Source organism: Homalodisca vitripennis, chromosome 2, assembly GCF_021130785.1.
Source record: "Homalodisca vitripennis isolate AUS2020 chromosome 2, UT_GWSS_2.1, whole genome shotgun sequence".
Classification (NCBI taxonomy): domain Eukaryota; kingdom Metazoa; phylum Arthropoda; class Insecta; order Hemiptera; family Cicadellidae; genus Homalodisca; species Homalodisca vitripennis.
This window is the reverse complement of record NC_060208.1, coordinates 6,122,382-6,144,639: the sequence shown is the minus strand read 5'-3', so window position 1 is coordinate 6,144,639 and position 22,258 is coordinate 6,122,382. Positions and strand designations below refer to the sequence as shown.

The window sequence follows — 22,258 nt, the reverse complement described above, 5'->3', positions numbered from 1 at the left end:
GTATCCTAAAAAATCCTTTAAAATAATTTTATTTTAGTTTAGAATATTTTTTGTTTAGCATATATTTGCAATTAAACCAGAATGTGTGCTGCATAAAATAATTACATGTTTGACATGTTCATAACTTTTTATTGGGGTTTTATGCATGAATGAATTATGAATGTAGAAAAGAAAAACTGCCTTATTAAAACAATGGAGTAAAGTTAATATCGAGATTAAGAGACTCGATAGAGCTGTCAATGAGCAGCACCTAGGAATAACAGTTTCATGCCCTTTCACTACAAAACGGTACACTTGGAGAAATCAAAATAAATATATGGGAAAAAACCAAAACAAATTGTATGGATAGAATGCTATATACCAAATTAATTTGTTTAAAATTATGGGTAAAAAGTTATTTCGCCACATTAAAAATGCATTTGCCACGATTTTAATACAAGTATATTAAAAAATGAAGACGAAAAGGTAAATGTTTCTTTTAAAACCCAGTATCTGAGATATGTATTGTTTGTTTTCAATAATATATATCAGCGAGCCGTATGTGCAGTGTCCAGTGTAGATATAATTAAAATAATTAAGTTTATTTTTATAGACTTGACGTTTTACAGTCCACAACGTCTAACGCATTCGTCAAATTATTGGCTCTATAGTTGGTTGCTCTTGGAATGAATGCCTTTGTATTTTGTCACTGTGACTGTGGGGGGGTTGTTCCCCCACGTCTTTCTAAGCCTCTGCCGATTTGGCTTTTACTTAGTGTATGCAAGGGTCAAAGCCCTAGTAGCTTTCGCTACTTGTCAGTTTTTTTGATGTAGTTTTGCAGAATCTGTTGAACTGGTCGGTTTGGCACATCTAAACGCCGCAAAATAGCGGAAATATGACTTAATACTTTGGCTATTGAGCAACGCAGTCTTGCATCACCTTACTATCAATGTAACACCTGGCGGCGAATGTGCTAACTGGATATTATTGTACACAAGTACCAGAACTGTTTTCCAATGTTAGGATATTACGATATCAATGACCATAATATAGAAACAGAAGTGAACAAACATAATTTATTACAGAGTAAATAAAAGACTAGAATAAAATCACAGACATTAAATGTATCGGTTGATCGGTTAATTATTGTAACTCAGTGGAATCATCTCAGGGAGGTGTTTGACACCCGACAGTTTCCCGCGCTGCAGTGCCAACTTGTGTACGTTGCGGAGATGTCTCCTCAGGTGGCTGGGAGTGTGCGACTTGTAACTGCACAGTTGGCAACACTGACGAGGTTCTTGGCCGCACTCGAAGCGCTCGTGCTGGCGCAGGCTCCCCTTCCAGAGGTAGCGACGGCCGCACCCCAGACACTGGTAGGGCGCTGCAATCACGACCAAACTGAGTATTGAGATCAATGTCACTTTCGTACAACATAGAAACTCGCGTTACGAATTTACAACACTTTTCTTTTTACCGAATAACAAAAACTACATCAGATATAAGGTGATGGATTTGATCTTATGATTTTTTTATTGAGTACAAAAACCTAACACTGGCAGTGTTGAGTTGTTCAAGTTTCGCTGAAGTTTGCTAACAGAGGTTAGATGTTCCATTAGACACTGCGCCCAAATCGGATGCCAGTAAATAATGTAGATAATTTCAGGCAATTAATACTAATACCTGCAAACTAAACAATAGTAAATGGAAGTCAATTTTACACACAGTAGAGAATTACAATTACTGTCCTACATTATTTAATAGTACAATTACGTGTATAGATATAAAAGTTTCCATATCCATCATGAATGAGCAACTTACTTTATTTATTACGAAATAATCTCTTCAGCTACATTCTCCCAGGAAAAGACAGACATCCTTGTCTACACAGGTAAATGTAGACTAGAGTATTGAAGTATATACTTTATAATCATACATAAATGATCATAATTGTACAGATTTATTATGGAAAATAATGAATAAGTAAATCTTATGATGAGAATTGGACGGAACAGCAATATCATTGTTCCACAAAGTTGCTGATATCATTTAATAGTTGACTATACTGTATATTATTTTAGAACAGGGAATGTATTATAATTCAATTACTAATAGACCTGTAAAATGTTACTATGAGAATTCAATATTTTTTATACCAGTATTACATTTGATAAAAACATAATAATTATTTAACTCTGGAATGAAATACGGTACTGTAAATCAGACAATCGGCACTGCTTTTCTAACTTTAACCGTTGTGTTACCCGTCACGTCACTGAATATGATTATTAATTAGATTATGATTAAATGGTTGAATAATCACCGTTCAATTGTCAAACAACAACAAACAGAAAGCTGCGATAAATTATTGCATATTTAGTGTGAACAAGCCGATATACAGACTTTAAACAGAATTAATTAATAACAGACTTCAAATACAGGAAAATAATAACAATAACAAAACAAATCTACAAAGTATATACTTTATTTTATCAAACCACGCCGAATTGTTATTACTTATTGAATACAATATAACAATTCAGCAAACAATGTTCAATTCTAATTTCTGTATACATTTGAATGCACAACGTTTGATAAATGAACATAAAATAACAATAAAAATGATATATCATAATGTGAACAAATAAGTAATCGTACGGACGAAATACTGTAGGAAAGTTAGGAGATGAGACCTGGAATTTTCTGAAATGCTTTTCAAAATAATTTGATTGCTTTATAACACCTGTGTAAATCCGAAATGTATTGTGGGCAAGGCACATCTGGTGCCTGAAGTTCTCAAGACACGTAAGGCAGTACATCTACACAGTATATGATACATCCAGGTCTCCTGACTTGCGAACAGTAGTAAAAATACTTTCCAACTGACAAAAGATATAAAGTATTTTGCGAGTGCTTGGTAAAACCTCCGGGATTTATAGATAGCTGCCTTTTTAATGTCTGTATACTAATTTAATTTAAAAATTAATCCATCCTTATTACTCATCCTTATGATTCAGGTTACAGTAATGTAATTTTAAATGGATACTCATGTTATTACGATATAACTCTGGGCTTTATTTTACATTTTTAGTAATTATGTGATGTTTGTCATGTATAAAACAAGCTACTTTAATTTTTAAATAAGTATATTTTTCCCACAGAGATATGTTTTAATAAGATATATCTGTAGAGTTACAGTGTATTTCAAACTGATATTAAATATGATTTCATGCATAAAGAGATAGAATCATAATTGACAAAAAAAGGAAGACTTACATTTAAAAAAGTGTTTCCTCGTCAATGTCTTTCCTACAATTTTTCAAAAGTTTGCTATTCCTTTCAAAATACTTTATATACCTCTTACTGTGTTTCATAACATTTAAAGCTTAACAAATACTCAAAATACGCTACTACTATCTACAATCTTTGGTTTCATTAAATAACCTCCTGCATAAGCTAACATAGATAATAGATGACTGGTTTTGCCTGTTATAAATAGCAAGCCGATATGTCTTGTAATGTAATCTCACCAAATTGTTCACAAATTTATATTCTTAAAAGGAAAAACTAAACATTATGACATCTTACAAAAAAACATGGGCGGCAACTAAATGGGCACATAATGTTTGCTATTTGCATAGTTTTACATTGCGCTGATTCCCTATGTTTCTGATTGCTCTTTTGGACTGGCATGACCTTTCGCTTGTACAGGAAATGTTTGTAAGTGTAGAATAGTTCAAAGTGGAAGTCAGATGCATATGTCAAGTAATTTATTACTATCTACATTAGCATTATTAATATAGGATGGATTGGGAGTATAATAAATGACAGAAGCTGGGGAAGAAACGATCCAATTATAGAATGTGCTATCAGCATAATCGACAAATCTGGTGATATATTCAATGTTGAAAGATGGCAGAAAACAAAGAAGTGTAAACGGCGGGTGGAGTAATACTATTATTTTTGATAGATTAAAAACAATAACAATTTCGTACAGCTATTTGCTATAACGTTAAAACATGCATTACATGTTTTTTGATTTTATATATTTGTCTGTAGATCTGAAATAAAAGTTTAGACAAGTAGTGGTGGAAATCACAAAATAGCGCTTGCACCAAGTGTAGTGTTACAGGTCCAAGTACCTTTGTTTCAACAATAACGTTGTATGTTCCTTTTGTATACAAATACTAGCAGTTACTCGCGGCTTCGCACACAATTTCGTAGGCTGTGTATGTGTACGAGCACTTCTGGTTCGAATGGATTGTATTTCCGACGCCAATGTTGAGTTTACCTTGTTTCCCCGATTAAGTAAAATATACGCAGTTAAGGCTGTTAGGTTGAAACAATGACGTTGAGAGTGGATAAAACTTGTTTCCCCGATTAAGTAAAATATACGCAGTTAAGGCTGTTAAAACCTTGGATAAAACTTGTTTCCCCGATTAAGTAAAATATACGCAGTTAAGGCTGTTAGGTTGAAACAATGACGTTGAGAGTGGATAAAACTTGTTTCCCCGATTAAGTAAAATATACGCAGTTAAGGCTGTTAGGTTGACACAATGACGTTGAGAGTGGATAAAACTTGTTTCCCCGATTAAGTAAAATATACGCAGTTAAGGCTGTTAGGTTGACACAATGACGTTGAGAGTGGATAAAACTTGTTTCCCCGATTAAGTAAAATATACGCAGTTAAGGCTGTTAGGTTGACACAATGACGTTGAGAGTGGATAAAACTTGTTTCCCCGATTAAGTAAAAAATATACGCAGTTAAGGCTGTTAGGTTGACACAATGACGTTGAGAGTGGATAAAACTTGTTTCCCCGATTAAGTAAAATATACGCAGTTAAGGCTGTTAGGTTGACACAATGACGTTGAGAGTGGATAAAAACTTGTTTCCCCGATTAAGTAAAATATACGCAGTTAAGGCTGTTAGGTTGACACAATGACGTTGAGAGTGAATAAAACTTGTTTCCTGTACTTTGTTGAATACTCTAAAACACAACAACTAGCAACTGGAGCCAGAATGAAGTTAGATATAATACAATACCTGTCATCTAAAATAAAATTTTACTGTCACCAAATATTACAATCCAAGTTTCCGTAACTTATATAAAGCTAAACTTTAATATTAGAGTCTAGTTTCTTCTATGCTTTTACACTAGCAATCTTTTAACAGACAGTAGAATGAGCTACTACTTGTTGTCTTCTTTTACAGTTAACCTGACTACAGAAAAATAACGTAAATAGAGATTTACAACAAAATGCATACTAAAAGTAAAATAGGTTTTATCGCACATACTACAACTATTTAGTCTATTTACATATGAGTCACTTATGGCATAATTAACAATAGGAACTTCATTGTATTCTATAAAATGTCTGCTTACCGTAAAGTAAAGTAACATCTGTCTAAAAACAAATTTAATATTTCGTGATTAACATGTTGTTGCATACGGGGGTATTAACACACCTTGTAAAGTTCAACCCATAAACATTACTTTGACTATCATAACTGTTTACAGCCACCAGCGAGTATCAGTAGCTCCAAGCAACCGATGTTAAATATTGTAAGGACAGACTGCGGTACACGAGCACAGTCACTGAGGATGCCGCGGTTCGCGCAGTCTCTCCAGCTCCACCTTGTGCACAGTGCGGAGGTGACGGCGAAGTGGACTGTTGTGATGAGTGCGGTAGGAGCACTATCGCTGAGGATGCCGCGGTTCGCGCAGTCTCTCCAGCTCCACCTTGTGCACAGTGCGGAGGTGACGGCGAAGTGGACTGTTGTGATGAGTGCGGTAGGAGCACTATCGCTGAGGATGCCGCGGTTCGCGCAGTCTCTCCAGCTCCACCTTGTGCACAGTGCGGAGGTGACGGCGAAGTGGACTGTTGTGATGAGTGCGGTAGGAGCACTATCGCTGAGGATGCCGCGGTTCGCGCAGTCTCTCCAGCTCCACCTTGTGCACAGTGCGGAGGTGACGGCGAAGTGGACTGTTGTGATGAGTGCGGTAGGAGCACTATCGCTGAGGATGCCGCGGTTCGCGCAGTCTCTCCAGCTCCACCTTGTGCACAGTGCGGAGGTGACGGCGAAGTGGACTGTTGTGATGAGTGCGGTAGGAGCACTATCGCTGAGGATGCCGCGGTTCGCGCAGTCTCTCCAGCTCCACCTTGTGCACAGTGCGGAGGTGACGGCGAAGTGGACTGTTGTGATGAGTGCGGTAGGAGCACTATCGCTGAGGATGCCGCGGTTCGCGCAGTCTCTCCAGCTCCACCTTGTGCACAGTGCGGAGGTGACGGCGAAGTGGACTGTTGTGATGAGTGCGGTAGGAGCACTATCGCTGAGGATGCCGCGGTTCGCGCAGTCTCTCCAGCTCCACCTTGTGCACAGTGCGGAGGTGACGGCGAAGTGGACTGTTGTGATGAGTGCGGTAGGAGCACAGTTCACAGGCATACTGGGGCGACTTGCCACACTCGTAGCGCTGATGTTGCACCAGACTCCCTTTCCACTTGTACTGCTTGTGACACTGCCCACAGTTGTACAGTGAGTTCCACGGCAGAGACTTCAACTCGAGATCTGAAAACAGAATTGCTTCCAGGAAAGGTTCAACGGATAGAGCGACTCTATGATAGTTCATATTTATAACTGTGACCAAACCTTTGCCTTGTGGAAACCCTAACATAAGTTCCATGTGACATAAGTCATGGAATATGACCCCATGTGAGATATATTGGAATCATTTCTCAAATGCTAATTGAATTGCATGATTACATAAGGGTATAATCTTTGGTCACTCTACACAAAAAAAAACAGTCTAGTTAATTCTGCTCGTCATCTAATTGAAACATTCAAGAAATGACTTTTATAATAACCCTTTAAGGATCACATATAATGTTCTAAAAAACTACAGTAATACTTTTTGAACACTACAATTGCTCTTTTACACAAATAATTAAATTGTTAAATATAAACTTTCGTATGAGAAATTATTGAAAATATGTAACCGAAAACCCTCTCTAAAGGTTTTAGCTGAGCAATTCAATGCTCAGCGAAAAATCATTTATTCATTCTATTACAAATAAAACAATAAGGATACCTAGCGGCAAACATTATATTTTACCTCATAAAATATGATATGAAACATTACAGTTAATCTTTTTAATAAATTCTATTGAAGCTGTGGTTTACATAAAAGCTCAATTAAGTTCACAGATTTTCTACAATTAAATATGATAACTTGAATGGATGGATGCATGGTAAACATGTACTGATAAATGCTACACTGATAAGTAAGAAAACATATTATCTAAAAAGACTTTAATACTAACTTGAAAAGTGCTAAGGTTCATTAGAATGCACTATACTATTTTACACCATGCTTTATTCTGTAGAGTGCTTTACTCCCTTGCAACGCAAAACACAGAGTTTATCCTGAAGCAATAATATCAAAATGTGTTTACTAACAATGGCTGAAACTATTTTTATTCTAATTTTGCAACTAGGTTCTCTCCTACTGTCAGTTAAGCGTGTTAGTATAGCACGATCAATCTGAAATTCAAGTATAATATCTTTAAAGGATAGCAGAGTTTGGAGCATTTCACATTGTTATATGTTACAAAATAGAACAATATATTTAGAAAGCTTACATCTATAATATTCTTCAGGTGTGACAATACTTAATACACAAAGTTAAGCATACACACAAATTGAAGCTGATAAATAGATGACGATAACTTCTTATAGTCAAAACTTGAAAGTAGAACAAGTTGACTCAATGTAATTATTTTGAACTACAGGGTAAAATCTATCATCCTGATCGGAAATGGCAATAGGGTCTCCTCTGTCATTCATATCTTTATGGAAGAATTTGATCAAAAAGCTTTTGACTTCGATTCGATTGAAACCGAGGATCCGGAGGTTTGTCACAACATCAGCAGCACAAATTCTCCCACTAGTGTATCCCTGGAGGTAGGCATCAAAAATAGACTCTTCCTATTGGATGACGAACATGTAGTAAGAGATAGGGATGTCCTTAAGACAAAAGTTTATCCAAAGAAAACACACGCAGGTCAAAATCTAGATTTTCATTCAATACATAAGAAATTAGTAAATTGAGGTGTATACTTATAGTTTGACAGAGCAGAGCAATATTCAGACAAAGATGAACTTAATAGAAGAAAGAGAAAAACTTTAACCAGGCCTTATACACAATGGGTATTCTCAATATGTAGTAACTAAATGCACAGAAAATAATAGAAACATCTTGAGTCAGAAACTGAAGACAAAGAAAGATTAACATACAAGTCAGACCATTACATGTTGGGACGATCGGAAAAAAGTTAGAAAAATAGGCAGAAAATTCATTAGATCCCCTCATACAACCGTAAAACCAAACTAACAAATGGTACAGGGACCACAAAATACTGTTTACAGTATACGGTATTCTTGTGATAGGAAATAAATAGTCGAACCAAAAATACTAATAAATGCGAGTGTTAATTAACATGAAGACAATGTGAAGAAATTGATAAAGTCAAGTGTAATTGTTCAACAATGCTGGTCTACAACTATCACGTGAAGTGGGATGAGCCGAACTGATTGAGGCTTTACTTAACAGATCGACCACTAAGTCAATTTTATTTTGAAATTAGTAAAATATGTCTAAAAAAACTAATTAAGAAACCTGGATATATAAAGTTATTTAATAATAAATAAATAAAATTTATTAATATAACTATGTAACAACTTCTTCTAATGAAATTTTAAACGTTTTTACAATTCATGAGTACTATATCGTATATTATGTTTATGCTTTAACAATATATATAGAATATGTAATAAGAATTTATTGAATAAAAATTTGATCTAATCGATTCTGAATTTAAGAAGTAATGCCATAATTATGAATCCTGTTAGACAAAATGCTCATGCTTGACAAGTCTGAAGATAATTTCAGTGATAAATTAACTAATTAATTATTTAAATTAGTTAATTCATATCTACACAAATTAACAAAGCTGACTAAGAAGCAGGCGAGCAGATCCTACAGTATTTGCACCGAGCAGAACTTACCTCTTAGACACGTGTCTTCACCGTACTCACGTCATCTTCAGTTTCTACTAATATACATACATGTGATAGCTAATTAGTTTTCGTTTTAGTAATTGTTTTATTCATGGGTTAAGTTTATTTTTCAAAGCAATAGAATATAATAAAAGTTAATACTGTAATACGTAGATTTTATGAATGTCACTTTAAAACAAGTGCTAAGAGTGTTTCATTTAGAATGTTCACACACTGCACCAAAATAATCATGGTCTATAACGTGATCAAGATACGTATCTCCAATATATCAAATATATAAACTCTTTAGATACTAGATTTCTACATCAACTGCATACGATATTGGTTAATCTTTTCCTACAATAACTTAAATAACACAAATTACTTTTCGTTTCTCAACCATCTAGACACATCAGTAAAGGATTTATTTCCTCTAGGAAAAAGAACAAGTCTCTTTGAAACACCCATTTTAATATAAAATTAATTTGACTATTCAGTACCGAAGACATACGTTATTCTTTCAGGACAAGTACTCTTCCCCCATAATTAGGTTTTTAATTTTCTCTCCAACACATTTATTTTATTTATTTTAAGATGATTCATTATGTTTACCCCCCCCCCCCCCACCAGTTCACTCACAACATGAAGTTAAATTTATTAATAACAAAAATTAAAAGGCTAATTCACACTTTCAAAAATTTAAATAATGAATTAAAGTAAGATTTACAGAAGATGCAAGTAATTGCCAACAGAAAAAACTAGGGTTAGGATGAGAGTGGAATAATTCGAATGAATGAGAGAGAGTGAATGAAAACATTGTAAGTTTGAATGGGACCTCGATGTCAGATTGAATGGAAAATTTTAGTTAAAAAAAATCAAGTGACGGTTGCATAGATTTAATTGTAAATGTCAATTGCAATAAAATATTTATTTATTGTTATGGTATGCGTGTGTGTGAATGTTCTGACCGCAATGTCACTGTCGCGTGTGCCGCCGGCCGCTCGCTGCCTGCAGTATCGCGCCTATTCGCCCTCCCTGCCCGCGCTTCTCTGCCGCTCTCTCGCTCCCTACAACTTCCTCAAGGCAGCCCACGTTAACGCACAATCACTGTTTAGTCATATTGATGAATTTCGTTCCATTTTTGAGCCATTACATACCGACATTATCTTGCTCTCTGAGACTTGGCTAAAACCAACCACAAGCGACAAGAGTGTTAATTTAGCTGGCTACAACATTTTCAGGAACGACCGTCTACACAAACGTGGTGGTGGAGTCGCAGTTTATGTCAAGTCTCAGTTTCCTACTTCCATCTTATTCTTATCTGATACATCTAGAGAGGGACGGCCTGAATTTATGTTTTTGGACGTCAGTGTTAATGGGACGCATGTTTTAGTCGGTGCATGTTACAGGGCCCCCAATACCGGCCATCTTGCCGAATTTGAACACACACACATCGATCTTATGGCTCGTTACAGTCATGTCATTGTCATGGGCGATCTTAACTCCGATTTGTTAGGGCCTACCACGTATGAAAAAACCTTTTTGACCACAATGTTTCAGTCATGTAACATGTCTCTGCTACCACTTCAGGCCACTCATCACACTGCTACAACCGACACGTGGCTTGACATCATGGCTGTTTCTGACCCGACCCACGTTGCACACCACGGACAATTTCCTGCCCCTGGATTTTCAAAGCATGATCTCATTTTTTGTGCCTATAAACTCCATATCCCCAAAAGTAAGCCCAATATAATCAAATATCGCAAATACAGGGACATAGATCATGCTTCACTTCTCACAGATGCTGCTGCTTTACCCTGGTATGAAGTAACTACTGCCAATAATGTGGACGAAATGGTTACCAAGTTTAATGCTTTTCTTACTAATTTATTTGATAAACATGCCCCAATCATAACTAAAAGAGTAACCAAAGCCCCCTTTCCATGAATGATTTCATAAGAAATTTGCAAAAGCAAAGGGATTCCGCCTTCAGGAAAAGCTAAACGTTCTAAATCCACTCAAGATTGGGAGTGCGTATAAACGTCTTGGAATCACACGCAGCAGCAAATCCGTAACGCCAAAGTTAGATTTTACCACACAACACTTTCAGAGCCTCAGTCCACTAAATCACTGTGGAGTAAAATTGTAAAAACCTTGTTGTGGGGAAATCCAATATCACCTGTTCCATTTGACCTCAATATTAAAAATGATTACTTTGTTAATATCCCTGTTAATATATCTGCAGCTAGCGATTATTTTGCTGAGCTGGAGGCTGCTCCTCAGGAAGCTGCTGGCCGTCAGTTTTCTTTCACACCTGTGAGTGAGGCTGATGGGCTTGCTGCTTTTACGAGGATGACCAGCAACGCAGTTGGGGCTGACAACATACCTTTGCGCTTTCTAAAAGATACATTGCCAATCACCCTTCCTGTTTTAGTAGTTATTTTCAATTATTCTATAAATTCATCTGTCTTTCCCTTAACCTGGAAGTATGCTTTAGTTCGTCCGTTGAGAAAAGTGTCTAATCCGCAATCCCCTTCTGACCTACGTCCAATCAGTATTCTCCCTTGTCTCTCCAAATGCCTTGAAAGAGTGGTACATCAACAAATTTCATCTTATCTGAATACCTATAACATCTTATCTAAATGGCAGTCTGGATTCAGGCCTACTCACAGATCACCACCACAACCCTAATTAAAATTACTGATGATATCAGATTGGCAATGGACAAGAGACTAATCACCATTTTACTGCTTTTTGATTTTTCCAAAGCCTTCGACTGTGTTTATTACCCCCTTCTCCTCATCAAATTGAAGAAGTATGGTTTCTCCGATGAGTGTGTTAACTGGGTCAAATCGTATCTTACTGGGCGACAGCAATGTGTCAAAGAACGGGGAAACAATATCGGAATGGAAAACCGTAAAACGGGGTGTTCCACAGGGCTCTGTTCTTGGGCCCCTATTGTTCTCACTTTACATTAATGACGTCACATATATTATAAGGCACTCTAAGTTTCATCTTTATGCCGATGATTTACAAATTTACGTACACTGTTCACCTGATGAACTGAACACGTTTATGGTTCTACTCAATCACGACATTGAATCAATTGCTTGTTGGAAAAATAAACATGGGTTGAAATTAAATGGAGACAAAACGCAGGCAATGGTATTGGGAAACCCTGATCGACCGTTTGGACTTCAACGTTGCACCAAAACTTAAACTCAATAACCACGTACTAAATTTTCAAAACAGACTGAAAACCCTTGATCTTACTATGAGCTCAAGTCTTAAGTGGAATGACCGGGTTACGGTAACGTGTAATAGAGTATTTGCTGGCATTCACAGTTTAAAGCGTTTTGCTTTATATCTACCGTTCAGTGTAAAGGTTATGCTGGTTAAAACTCTCATACTGCCACACTTCAACTACTGTGACGCTGTGATCAGTGACACGACTGTTGAGCTTTCGGACAGGCTTCAACGTGCTCAAAACTATTGTATCAGATTTATTTTCAATCTCAGACGTTATGAGCATGTGACTCCATTTTTCAAACAGCTATCGCTTCTGAAACTTCAACACCTTCGCCAACTTCACATTCTTTCAACTCTATATTCAGTTATAAAAAACAAGTCACCTGTTTACCTGTCCGAACATTTCAAACATTTCAAATTTATTTCCGATATAAGTGAGCGACTTACGAGAAGGGGATCCACCTTACTGTCAATTCCTGTTCATAGATCGAACTTCTTCAGTAAGTCGTTCACTGTTCAGGCATGTCTGGAACTCTCTTCCTGATGATATACGTATAATAGAAGGTCGAGCTCGTTTTGGGGCAAAGGTCAAGGACTTGTTGCTGGCCGGTCTGTCGGGGTGACGGGTGACGGTGCTCGTGGCGTGCTTGTGGTCAGGCTGTGTGTTTGAGAGAATGAATGTAGTAATAACGAGAAATTCTTTAAAAAGTAATCTGTTAATTTAAGTTTTAATTTAACTTTGTTTGAATATTTTACATATGAAGGTGATAAATTTTATTTGTAATTATTAAATAGTATGTATATATTGTGGTTAATTTTGAAGCATTTATTTTAATTTAAAATTTGTTATTAGTTAAGATCATTCACTGTACATATATCTGTATATTATGTGAGGTTGAGTGGTAGAGAGGGCTAAATAGCCCTAACTCCGCCTCTTAAATAAAGGCATATTTCATTTCATTTCATAATTAGTAATTATGAAGACAAATTTTCCTAAAACATAAAAAACACTAAAATATACCATTACATATATATATCTATCAAGTATGCATAGCTATTGTAATTGTAGTCTATACGGTTACATCTACGTAATGTTACTATTAAACAATTATATAAATATTATTTATTTATTACGAAATCAATAAAAATAAAATATTTAATGTAACTAAATCTACATTTATATAATGAACATTCTTGCTCTTTTAAAGCTGTAGCAATAAAATAAATTACTACACCAGTTAAAAATATTATTTATTGAATTATGTATATTGCTACAAGAACTACAATATAAGGGTACGTTTCATTTATAAAAAAACTTTCTAATAGTTGTGAATTACCTCCTAATTTACTAGAGATGGAATGTAAATAATAGACACAGTTTTTGATAAAGTGTATATTTCTAATAAAATACATCCATTTAATTGCAGTTATTATATAAATGGTGAATAATTATTCTAAAAATAATGTGAACAGCTGATTTTTTACTTAATATATTTTTTACAATGGACTCTATAAAATTATTTGTTCTCTTAAATTAAACATTAATAATGGTTAATTCACATGTATGGAGGTCTTTTTCTTAATTAAAACTCAATTCCTACAACTAATACAAAGAGTAACAATTTAAATAAACAGCAATTAATGAAACTAAGACGAAAACCAATAATTTTTAAAACGTTGCGGTACACTACAATAGTTAATTATCTTAGCAAAGCAACTGCGGGTTGCAATACATTAATGCTTAAGCTTATTAATATAAGTTTTTACTGTGTGTGTTTTAACAATACACCAAATAAGGCCACCAACTCCGTTTCAGTGACTCCTTTAATAATGCACTAAACTATCTTACATTTTGTTGATATTATTTTATGGTTTACACTCTTATACACTTATACAATAGTATATTAATAACTCAATGTGTAACACATACTCCTGTTATATTCATAAAGAATTATCAGGCAAAATAATATTTTCATATACACTAACAAAACCCATTAGTTTTAATTTGTAAATTATTTCACATCAAAATCCCAACCATCTCCATCCATTAAGGAAGGTTAGGTAAAAGATGTTCCAAAAGTTAATCAAGTATACCTGTACTTAAGACGTGTTTTGGATTACCGTGGTTATTTTGTCACAGTATTTAATTTGACAAAAACTTAAAAATGTTTATCAATAAAATACAAAAACTTATTGAGCCCTAAATTAATGTTATTGAGTAATAAATAGCCACATACGAAATTATATGAATTTGTAACTCGGCAAAATTGGTAATCTGTAGACCAATATGGAGGTACTTTATTTTTTTAATATTTTAGTACAACTTGACCACAAACTGAAATATTGTAACAATACAGTAAATAGTTTAGTTATAGAATATTTACTAACACTATTAATGCAATAATAATAGTGTGACTAGAAAAATAAATTAAACTAAGCTATTCTAATAATCTAAATCCATTTCAGCTACTTGGTATTATTTGAAGACTTAAGAGTATTGACTAGGGTTAAGCAAAACGTTACTTCTAATGTTTTAAACTTGAGTAATCGAACAAAATTATGGAACTTACAAAGTTAAGACGTAATAATAATTATCAGTATTATTTTTGGAATTAAATTATATTTAAAATTACAATTTGTATGTGTTGTTTAGAGAAATATTTTAAAAACTATCTTAGGACACTAAAACTTGACGTTTATTTAAATCCAAAATCCTTTAAGTGTTTGTACCATGTAATGTATGCACCATTGATTGGTAAGAACAATTGTGTGTACTTAATTATACCATTTTCAACAAGAGGATTCGAAGCATCATAAAATTACTATTTTGCTGTGGATACTTTTATTTACTTACACGTTTTGAATTATATTCACAATAGAAATGAGTGTGTATATATAATTTAAGTTTAAAACATCGGGTTTCAGGATTCTATGAGAAACAACTAAACATCTCATTGTCAGTGTTTCAAACAATGACGAGTTAACTAAATTTTTTGTTATAAGACCACTCTGCAAGTAAATGCCAATTCTAATGTAGAATAAAACAAGATCCTCTATATGTACAATACATTTCCCACTTGCGAAGTGGCTTTAAATCAATTACGATTTTAGTAAGTTATTATTTTGTTTTAAGTCATACTCAATCAGTCTGGTTTAAATAATGACACTAACTCGTAGTTCAAATCCCTTCTTTAGTCATTGTCCAGCGAATTACATATACCACGTATTGAAGTGTAATTCGCATACAAGTAGGTTGCAGCTGGCCCTGCCTACAAGTAGGACTGGAGCCAGGCCAAGTACTGCGATCACTTGCAGTCTCTGCCGAACACGTAGTCACCGCCAGTCTTGTGAATGTTCCTCATGTGTCGGGACAGAGACGAGGAGTGCTTCGTCTTGTAACTGCAGAGAGCGCAGAAATGTTGCGGGTCTTTACCGCACTCGTACCGCAGATGGTACGTCAGGTTCCCCTTCCACTTATACTTCTTGCCGCACTTTTGACAGAAGAAGATGCTGACGTCGAGGTGCAGTGTCCTCTCCGCGTCTGCCGCAACAGAACATGAGGTCAATGACCTTGGTGCCAGAACATACATTTTCTCTCTACTCCCTCTCGGGACGGTCTAGGCAGGCGACGACAAGCTACAAGACATCTACACAACAAGCGGAAGCTCAGTGGATACAGTGCTACCATGTGTAACCTACTACGAGTGAAATCAGCTACAGTTCTACAAACCTTTCAGTTGGAGTTAGTCTGCAATGTTGGAGAACGCTCTACACTCTACACTACCGCTATTAAAGTGAAATCTCAGATAATACTTCAATACAAGTCAGTACACGATACTGTATTTTTACATTCATAATTCATGGATAAAAGAATGTAAAAAGGGTATACAACTAAATATCTTCACAAATGTTTGATTTTTTTTTTAAACATAATGTGTAGATCACATAATATTAAATTGCACGGAAAGAGTATAACATCTACATACCAGCAGCAAGAAATACAAAAATGCTGGTATATGTAACAAAGCGTTAATGTTCAAACTGAAAACGTACAATAGAGTTATTTTCTTCAGTACACAGATCAGTAGTAGTACAACACTACTGTAAGTTTTTATTTACCTGTCGACAGAAAACACTTATACAAGAGAAAACATAAGCAGAACTTATCAGAGGCTAACAACAGAAGAATTTACTGGAAAGCGGGGGATAGCACATTTGAGCCGGTAGGCAGTTCTTGTCCTAGTGGCATTTAATAGGAATCGACGAGAACATTTTGCAGTATTCACACTGCAATAACATGTTTTTGTAACATGTATTTCTCTAGTTGGCAGATCACTGAGCTATACCTCCCCGCAGTACTGAGGTCCCCGTGTAGAACAGCCACCACGTCCACCTCCAACCCTGCAAACGATGGAGTTAGGTGAGTTTACATCACGGAAACTTTTCTTCATCCCTACAAAATTAGGAAACAATCTGTGAAAACGTAAAGTGGACCGTAAAAATCGTTCAAAATCATTTAAACCAGTAAATCTGATATTATAACATGTATTTTAATCCAGGCACATCACAAAAAAACATTAAATTATAATTTTCAATCATGGAAAATTGTTTATGGACAGACACATTTCAATGCAACCATCTTCTATTGATAAGAATACAACAATACTTTACTTGTCCTATGTAAATATCCATAATTTCGAATGAAAATTAAAATACGTATTGATGAAAAAATATTGACATTTTGAGAAAAATCACAAATTTGATTATTTACATCTCCTAGACAATCCCAGAGAAATAATCCGTAAAATGAACATTACCAATAAAAGGACTAATATTTATTATATCAACAAGAAAATGGGTTATTATTTCATATGAACCCACCTGGACAGTGTATATGAAGGCATTAACGGTGTCGTGAAATCAGTGATCATTCCACTATAAAGATATATTTTGGCGGGAGTTCTACGCATAAGATATGCGGAATAGATCATGAATATCACCATGATACCATATTATGAGTTTCCTCTTAAAACATGATAAGTTAAAATTAAAAAAATACTGTATGTGACTTAACATTATTATGATTCATGTACAAAGACTAGTTTGAGAGGAATTAGGTCATTTCAATATCCCCTATTTCTTCTGTTATAATTTGATTTAATCGAGTACAGTAACACAGCCATTATTAAGATTAAGATAAAAATAACCTAACAATTTCCATTATCACAACGTCTTACAACTTTGTAAGTAAACTTCAACAAATAATTTGGTTAACAACCTTGGTGGTCAAACCTTACACATATCGTAGGTATGGCTGGAAGGGTTGAATCTATGAATGGCGAGTTTATCCATTAAGAACACTAAGCTGAAGGTGAAATGGAGCTGAACTCAACTCTAAAACCATACACATAACTCAGCTATGGCTGGAAGGATTCAATCTATGAATGGCGTGTTTATCCATTAAGAACACTAAGCGGAAGATGAAATAGAGGCTAAACTCAACTCTCAAACCATACACATAACTCAGCTATGGGTGAAAGGATTCAATCTATGAATGGCGAGTTTATCCATTAAGAACACTAAGCGGAAGGTGAAATGGAGCTAAACTCAACTCTCAAACCATACACATAACTCAGCTATGGCTGGAAGGGTTCAATCTATGAATGGCGAGTTTATCAATTAAGAACACTAAGCGGAAGATGAATAGAGGCTAAACTCAACTCTCAAACCATACACATAACAGCTATGGCTGGAATGGTTCAATCTATGAATGGCGAGTTTATCCATTAAGAACACTAAGCGGAAGGTGAAATGGAGCTAAACTCAACTCTCAAACCATACACATAACTCAGCTATGGCTGGAAGGGTTCAATCTATGAATGGCGAGTTTATCAATTAAGAACACTAAGCGGAAGATGAATAGAGGCTAATCTCAACTCTCAAACCATACACATAACTCAGCTATGGGTGGAAGGATTCAATCTATGAATGGCGAGTTTATCCATTAAGAACACTAAGCGGAAGGTGAAATGGAGCTGAACTCAACTCTAAAACCATACACATAACTCAGCTATGGGTGAAAGGATTCAATCTATGAATGGCGAGTTTATCCATTAAGAACACTAAACTGAAGGTGAAATGGAGCTGAACTCAACTCTAAAACCATACACATAACTCAGCTATGGGTGAAAGGATTCAATCTATGAATGGCGTGTTTATCCATTAAGAACACTAAGCGGAAGATGAATAGAGGCTAAACTCAACTCTCAAACCATACACATAACAGCTATGGCTGGAAGGGTTCAATCTATGAATGGCGAGTTTATCAATTAAGAACACTAAGCGGAAGATGAATAGAGGCTAATCTCAACTCTCAAACCATACACATAACTCAGCTATGGGTGGAAGGATTCAATCTATGAATGGCGAGTTTATCCATTAAGAACACTAAGCGGAAGGTGAAATGGAGCTAAACTCAACTCTCAAACCATACACATAACTCAGCTATGGGTGGAAGGATTCAATCTATGAATGGCGAGTTTATCCATTAAGAACACTAAGCAGAAGATGAAAAGGAGCTAAACGCAACTCTCAAACCATACACATAACTCAGCTATGGCTGGAAGGATTCAATCTATGAATGGCGAGTTTATCCATTAAGAACACTAAGCGGAAGGTGAAAAGGAGCTAAACTCAACTTAGTTATGGCTGGAAGGGTTGAATCTATGAATGGCGAGTTTATCCATTAAGAACACTAAGCGGAAGGTGAAAAGGAGCTAAACTCAACTGAGCTATGGCTGGAAGGGTTGAATCTATGAATGGCAAATAACTGAAAACACATCAAACGGAAGGGTTGTTTGCGTTTTTGCCACATATGACTTGCAGGTGATGGACGTTACGGAGGTGCCTGTACAAGTTGAAGCTCAGTTTGGCCTTGAAGTCGCAGTAGGAACAGAAGAACTGAGCCTCCTTCCCGCACTCGTTCTTGACGTGTTGGTGCAAGTTACGTTTGTACTTGTAGCGTTTACTGCAGCGGCTGCAGCTGAACACGTACAGTCCTGCCAACACAAGCGGGAACATGTTTAGAATTAATGTTATATATATGAAAATGTCAGAACGTTCACCAGTGAAAACCACTTCCAGTTCCTAAGTAATGTTATAATATGTGGATATCTCATTTGTCCATACAATAATTGTACTTTTTACTCTTTGTCGACATATTTTCAAAGTAATATTTGATCTTGTCTTTTTGTATTCTTAAAATGAATCAGTCACCTTTACATAGAGCCATATATAAGCAATGCAGTAACTTTATTTGTTAAGAACAAATCTCAATATTTCCCTTAAGCCAGCAATGAACTAACTATGATAATCAGACACTTATGAAACATTATATATAAAAAACATAAAGATAAAATACTAAAGAATGATTTTGGACCGATTCAAAATTCACCCTTCCTTTAGAAAATAACTAAATTCTTTTTTACCCCAACTGTTATACATATATTCATATTTATTTAATTTTAATTATAATTAAACGAATCTTGAATTAAGTTTTATTCAGCTGATAATTGTTTTAAATCGTAAACTATTTACATTATTTCAAATTGTTGATTCACACCTGACGATAGCATCTTTCATGTCGAAAGGGATCGTGTGACAAAAATAAAATTATTGGATAATTGTGACTTGTCTTTTATCAAACAATAGAAAATAGTGTTTTCCAATAAGGAGAGCTCCTCCTTCAATGAATACGTTAATCAGGTTTACATAGTTAGGAATCAAACTTGAAAATGCCCATATTACAAAGAAGAGCGCACATCGCAACCCACCAAGTACCTGAGACACCTAACCACTGAGGTGAAATAAAACCGCTTTTGTAACGTTTGTAATTTTATTGACTACGCAGGGAGCTTATGTATCAGGTTGACGTGTATCTTGAGGTTGGCCTTGCGATGGCTGCGGTGAAGACAATACGGACAGGAGAACATGGGCTCGACCCCACACTCTTGCTTGCTGTGACGTGTCAGGTCCCCTTTGTGGGCGTATGTGCGGGGACACCGGCTACAGGCGTATCTCCCCACCGTCATCCGCAGAGACGCGCCACTTCCTTCACACATACAACATCACGTGGTCAGTGATCAGTAAACATGTTATATAATAACGATTATCAATCCAGAAATAAACTGACTGGACCGTTTTTTTATACTACCTATCTTAACCCTGGAAGTGCTGACTATATTCACCTGTTGTAGTGCTACTATAGACGAGCCGCATGGAAAGCGACCTGCGCGAAGATTTCTTGCGCATGGGAGGGGGAGGAGGAGGAGCAGGAGCTTGACCACGCCCTCTTCACTGCTTGATCTATTTCTTGCTGGTGCTCTGCATCCCTGTGTTGGTGTTATGGAGCATCACGCTATGTTTTGTTACTCTCGTTGTTACGCAATAACATACATTATTATTTATGTTAAGGATAGTGCATTGCATCTATTTAATATGTAAGTATTTAGAAGTATTGAAACAATAATATTTATTGTTAACAGCTGTTGTTATTATTACTGGGTTTGTAAAACAGCTGTTATGTAACACATACCCTACGAGTGGTAAAGTGGCGACTGAGGAGTGGTTGGTGGTTGGTAAGGAAAGTGGAGGGGGAAGTGAGTCCGCGCTTCTTCTCCCTCTCCACATCTCTATCTCTCTCTTTCCCCCTCCCCGCACTGTTCACTTAATAGGTAGCTCTCAAAGCGTCTCATCTCTAGTGTTTAGAAGTTTTACAAGCATATGTTAAAAGTACATAATATTAAATAAATATTACCAAACCGCATCATATTATATCTCATTTTTCAGCAAAAACAACAGAATATAAAATAATAAATAATAATCACAATTACCTACTGTTGCATGTTGAAAGGTTATTAACTGTTGATGACTTTTTTCACATTTAGCCCAGCAAAGCAGTATTAAACGTGCTTAAATAAAACCCCAAAATATGGACAAACTTATTAAAACAAAAAATGCATACAATTTATTTTTTAGAAAAAAAGCACAGGGACAAAAAAGCAAAGAAGTTGTTTGTGCCCATTAAAAAGTCCTAAAAATCTGGCATATTCAAACAATTACTTTAAAAGATGAGTTTTATTACCATTAAAAATCCATAAACCTTTACTCATGTCTTTGGATATTAACAACAACAAAACAACTCAGGTAAAGAGTGATTCCTATAAGAATCAATGAATTCAGCTGACGATGTGCAAAGCTAAAATCATTAGTAGTCTAGCGACAAGATAAAGATGATACATGGACAGTTTGCACATTAGTTGTCATACTCAAAATTACGAAATTTGCTGTTATGCCACAGAGTTGCGAATTTTGCTAGGTGATACTACAGAATTACAAAACTTAAGGTATGTATGAGCTGGTATGAGAGAAGGTATGAGGTATAAGGTATGAGCTGGGGATTTGAATTTGAATCAAATCGATGCAGTTTACACTTTATCTGCAACAGTTGCTACAGAGCGCCACAAAAATTAACGTAAAACCAAAATCACTTATCATAGAGCCACAATGAAGGTGTTAAAGCTTACAAAATGCGTATTAAATATTTTTTATACTAGAGCTATATTAAAACAAAATTTACGAAAAAATTCTCAATTATTACTACATTTTAATACAAAACTAATTATTATATTTGTTAAAATAAAGAATACTGTAGCCTTATAATTAAGTTTAGAAATGTTTTAGAAAAATCATCAAATTCTGTGAATTTTGTTTACTTATTTTTAAATGTTATTTATTACCCGCAGTGCAATGTTTATAGAGGTCAGAGAGTAAAGCTGTTTCTTAGTGAATTTAATTAAGTAAGGAACAAATAAACTTTCGTAGAAATCAAATTTTGTATTCATACGTTAAGAGGTATTGCCGGTGAGTTTATTATAAACCTATATTTATACTTTGTACAGAGACTAATTACATAAT

General features: G+C 35.4%; 1 protein-coding gene and 1 long non-coding RNA gene across 2 annotated transcripts; both read right to left on the bottom strand.

The window, feature by feature from the left end:
* Window positions 1–13,661: 13,661 nt before the first annotated feature.
* On the bottom strand, window positions 13,662–19,729 carry LOC124356155. The gene is made up of 2 exons (XR_006921821.1): window positions 19,071–19,729; window positions 13,662–16,684 (listed from the first exon to the last, which is right to left on the bottom strand). It is a non-coding gene; the product is annotated as an uncharacterized LOC124356155 (long non-coding RNA).
* A 434-nt stretch (window positions 19,730–20,163) lies between these two features.
* LOC124356153 (longitudinals lacking protein, isoforms A/B/D/L-like) lies at window positions 20,164–21,918 on the bottom strand. The gene is made up of 2 exons (XM_046807310.1): window positions 20,530–21,918; window positions 20,164–20,393 (listed from the first exon to the last, which is right to left on the bottom strand). The coding sequence occupies exons 1-2, from the start codon at window positions 20,591–20,593 to the stop codon at window positions 20,185–20,187; spliced, it is 273 nt and encodes a 90-aa protein (XP_046663266.1). The 5' UTR covers window positions 20,594–21,918; the 3' UTR covers window positions 20,164–20,184.
* Between the last annotated feature and the right edge of the window lie 340 nt (window positions 21,919–22,258).

What these genes read in the sequence shown, in the direction of transcription:
- LOC124356153 (XM_046807310.1), bottom strand. Translation starts at nt 20,593, where the DNA reads ATGCGCAAGAAATCTTCGCGCAGGTCGCTTTCCATGCGGCTCGTCTAT. An exon ending in CTATAGTAGCACTACAACAG is followed by an intron (nt 20,394 to 20,529) that starts GTGAATATAGTC and finishes GTATGTGTGAAG; the next exon opens with GAAGTGGCGCGTCTCTGCGG.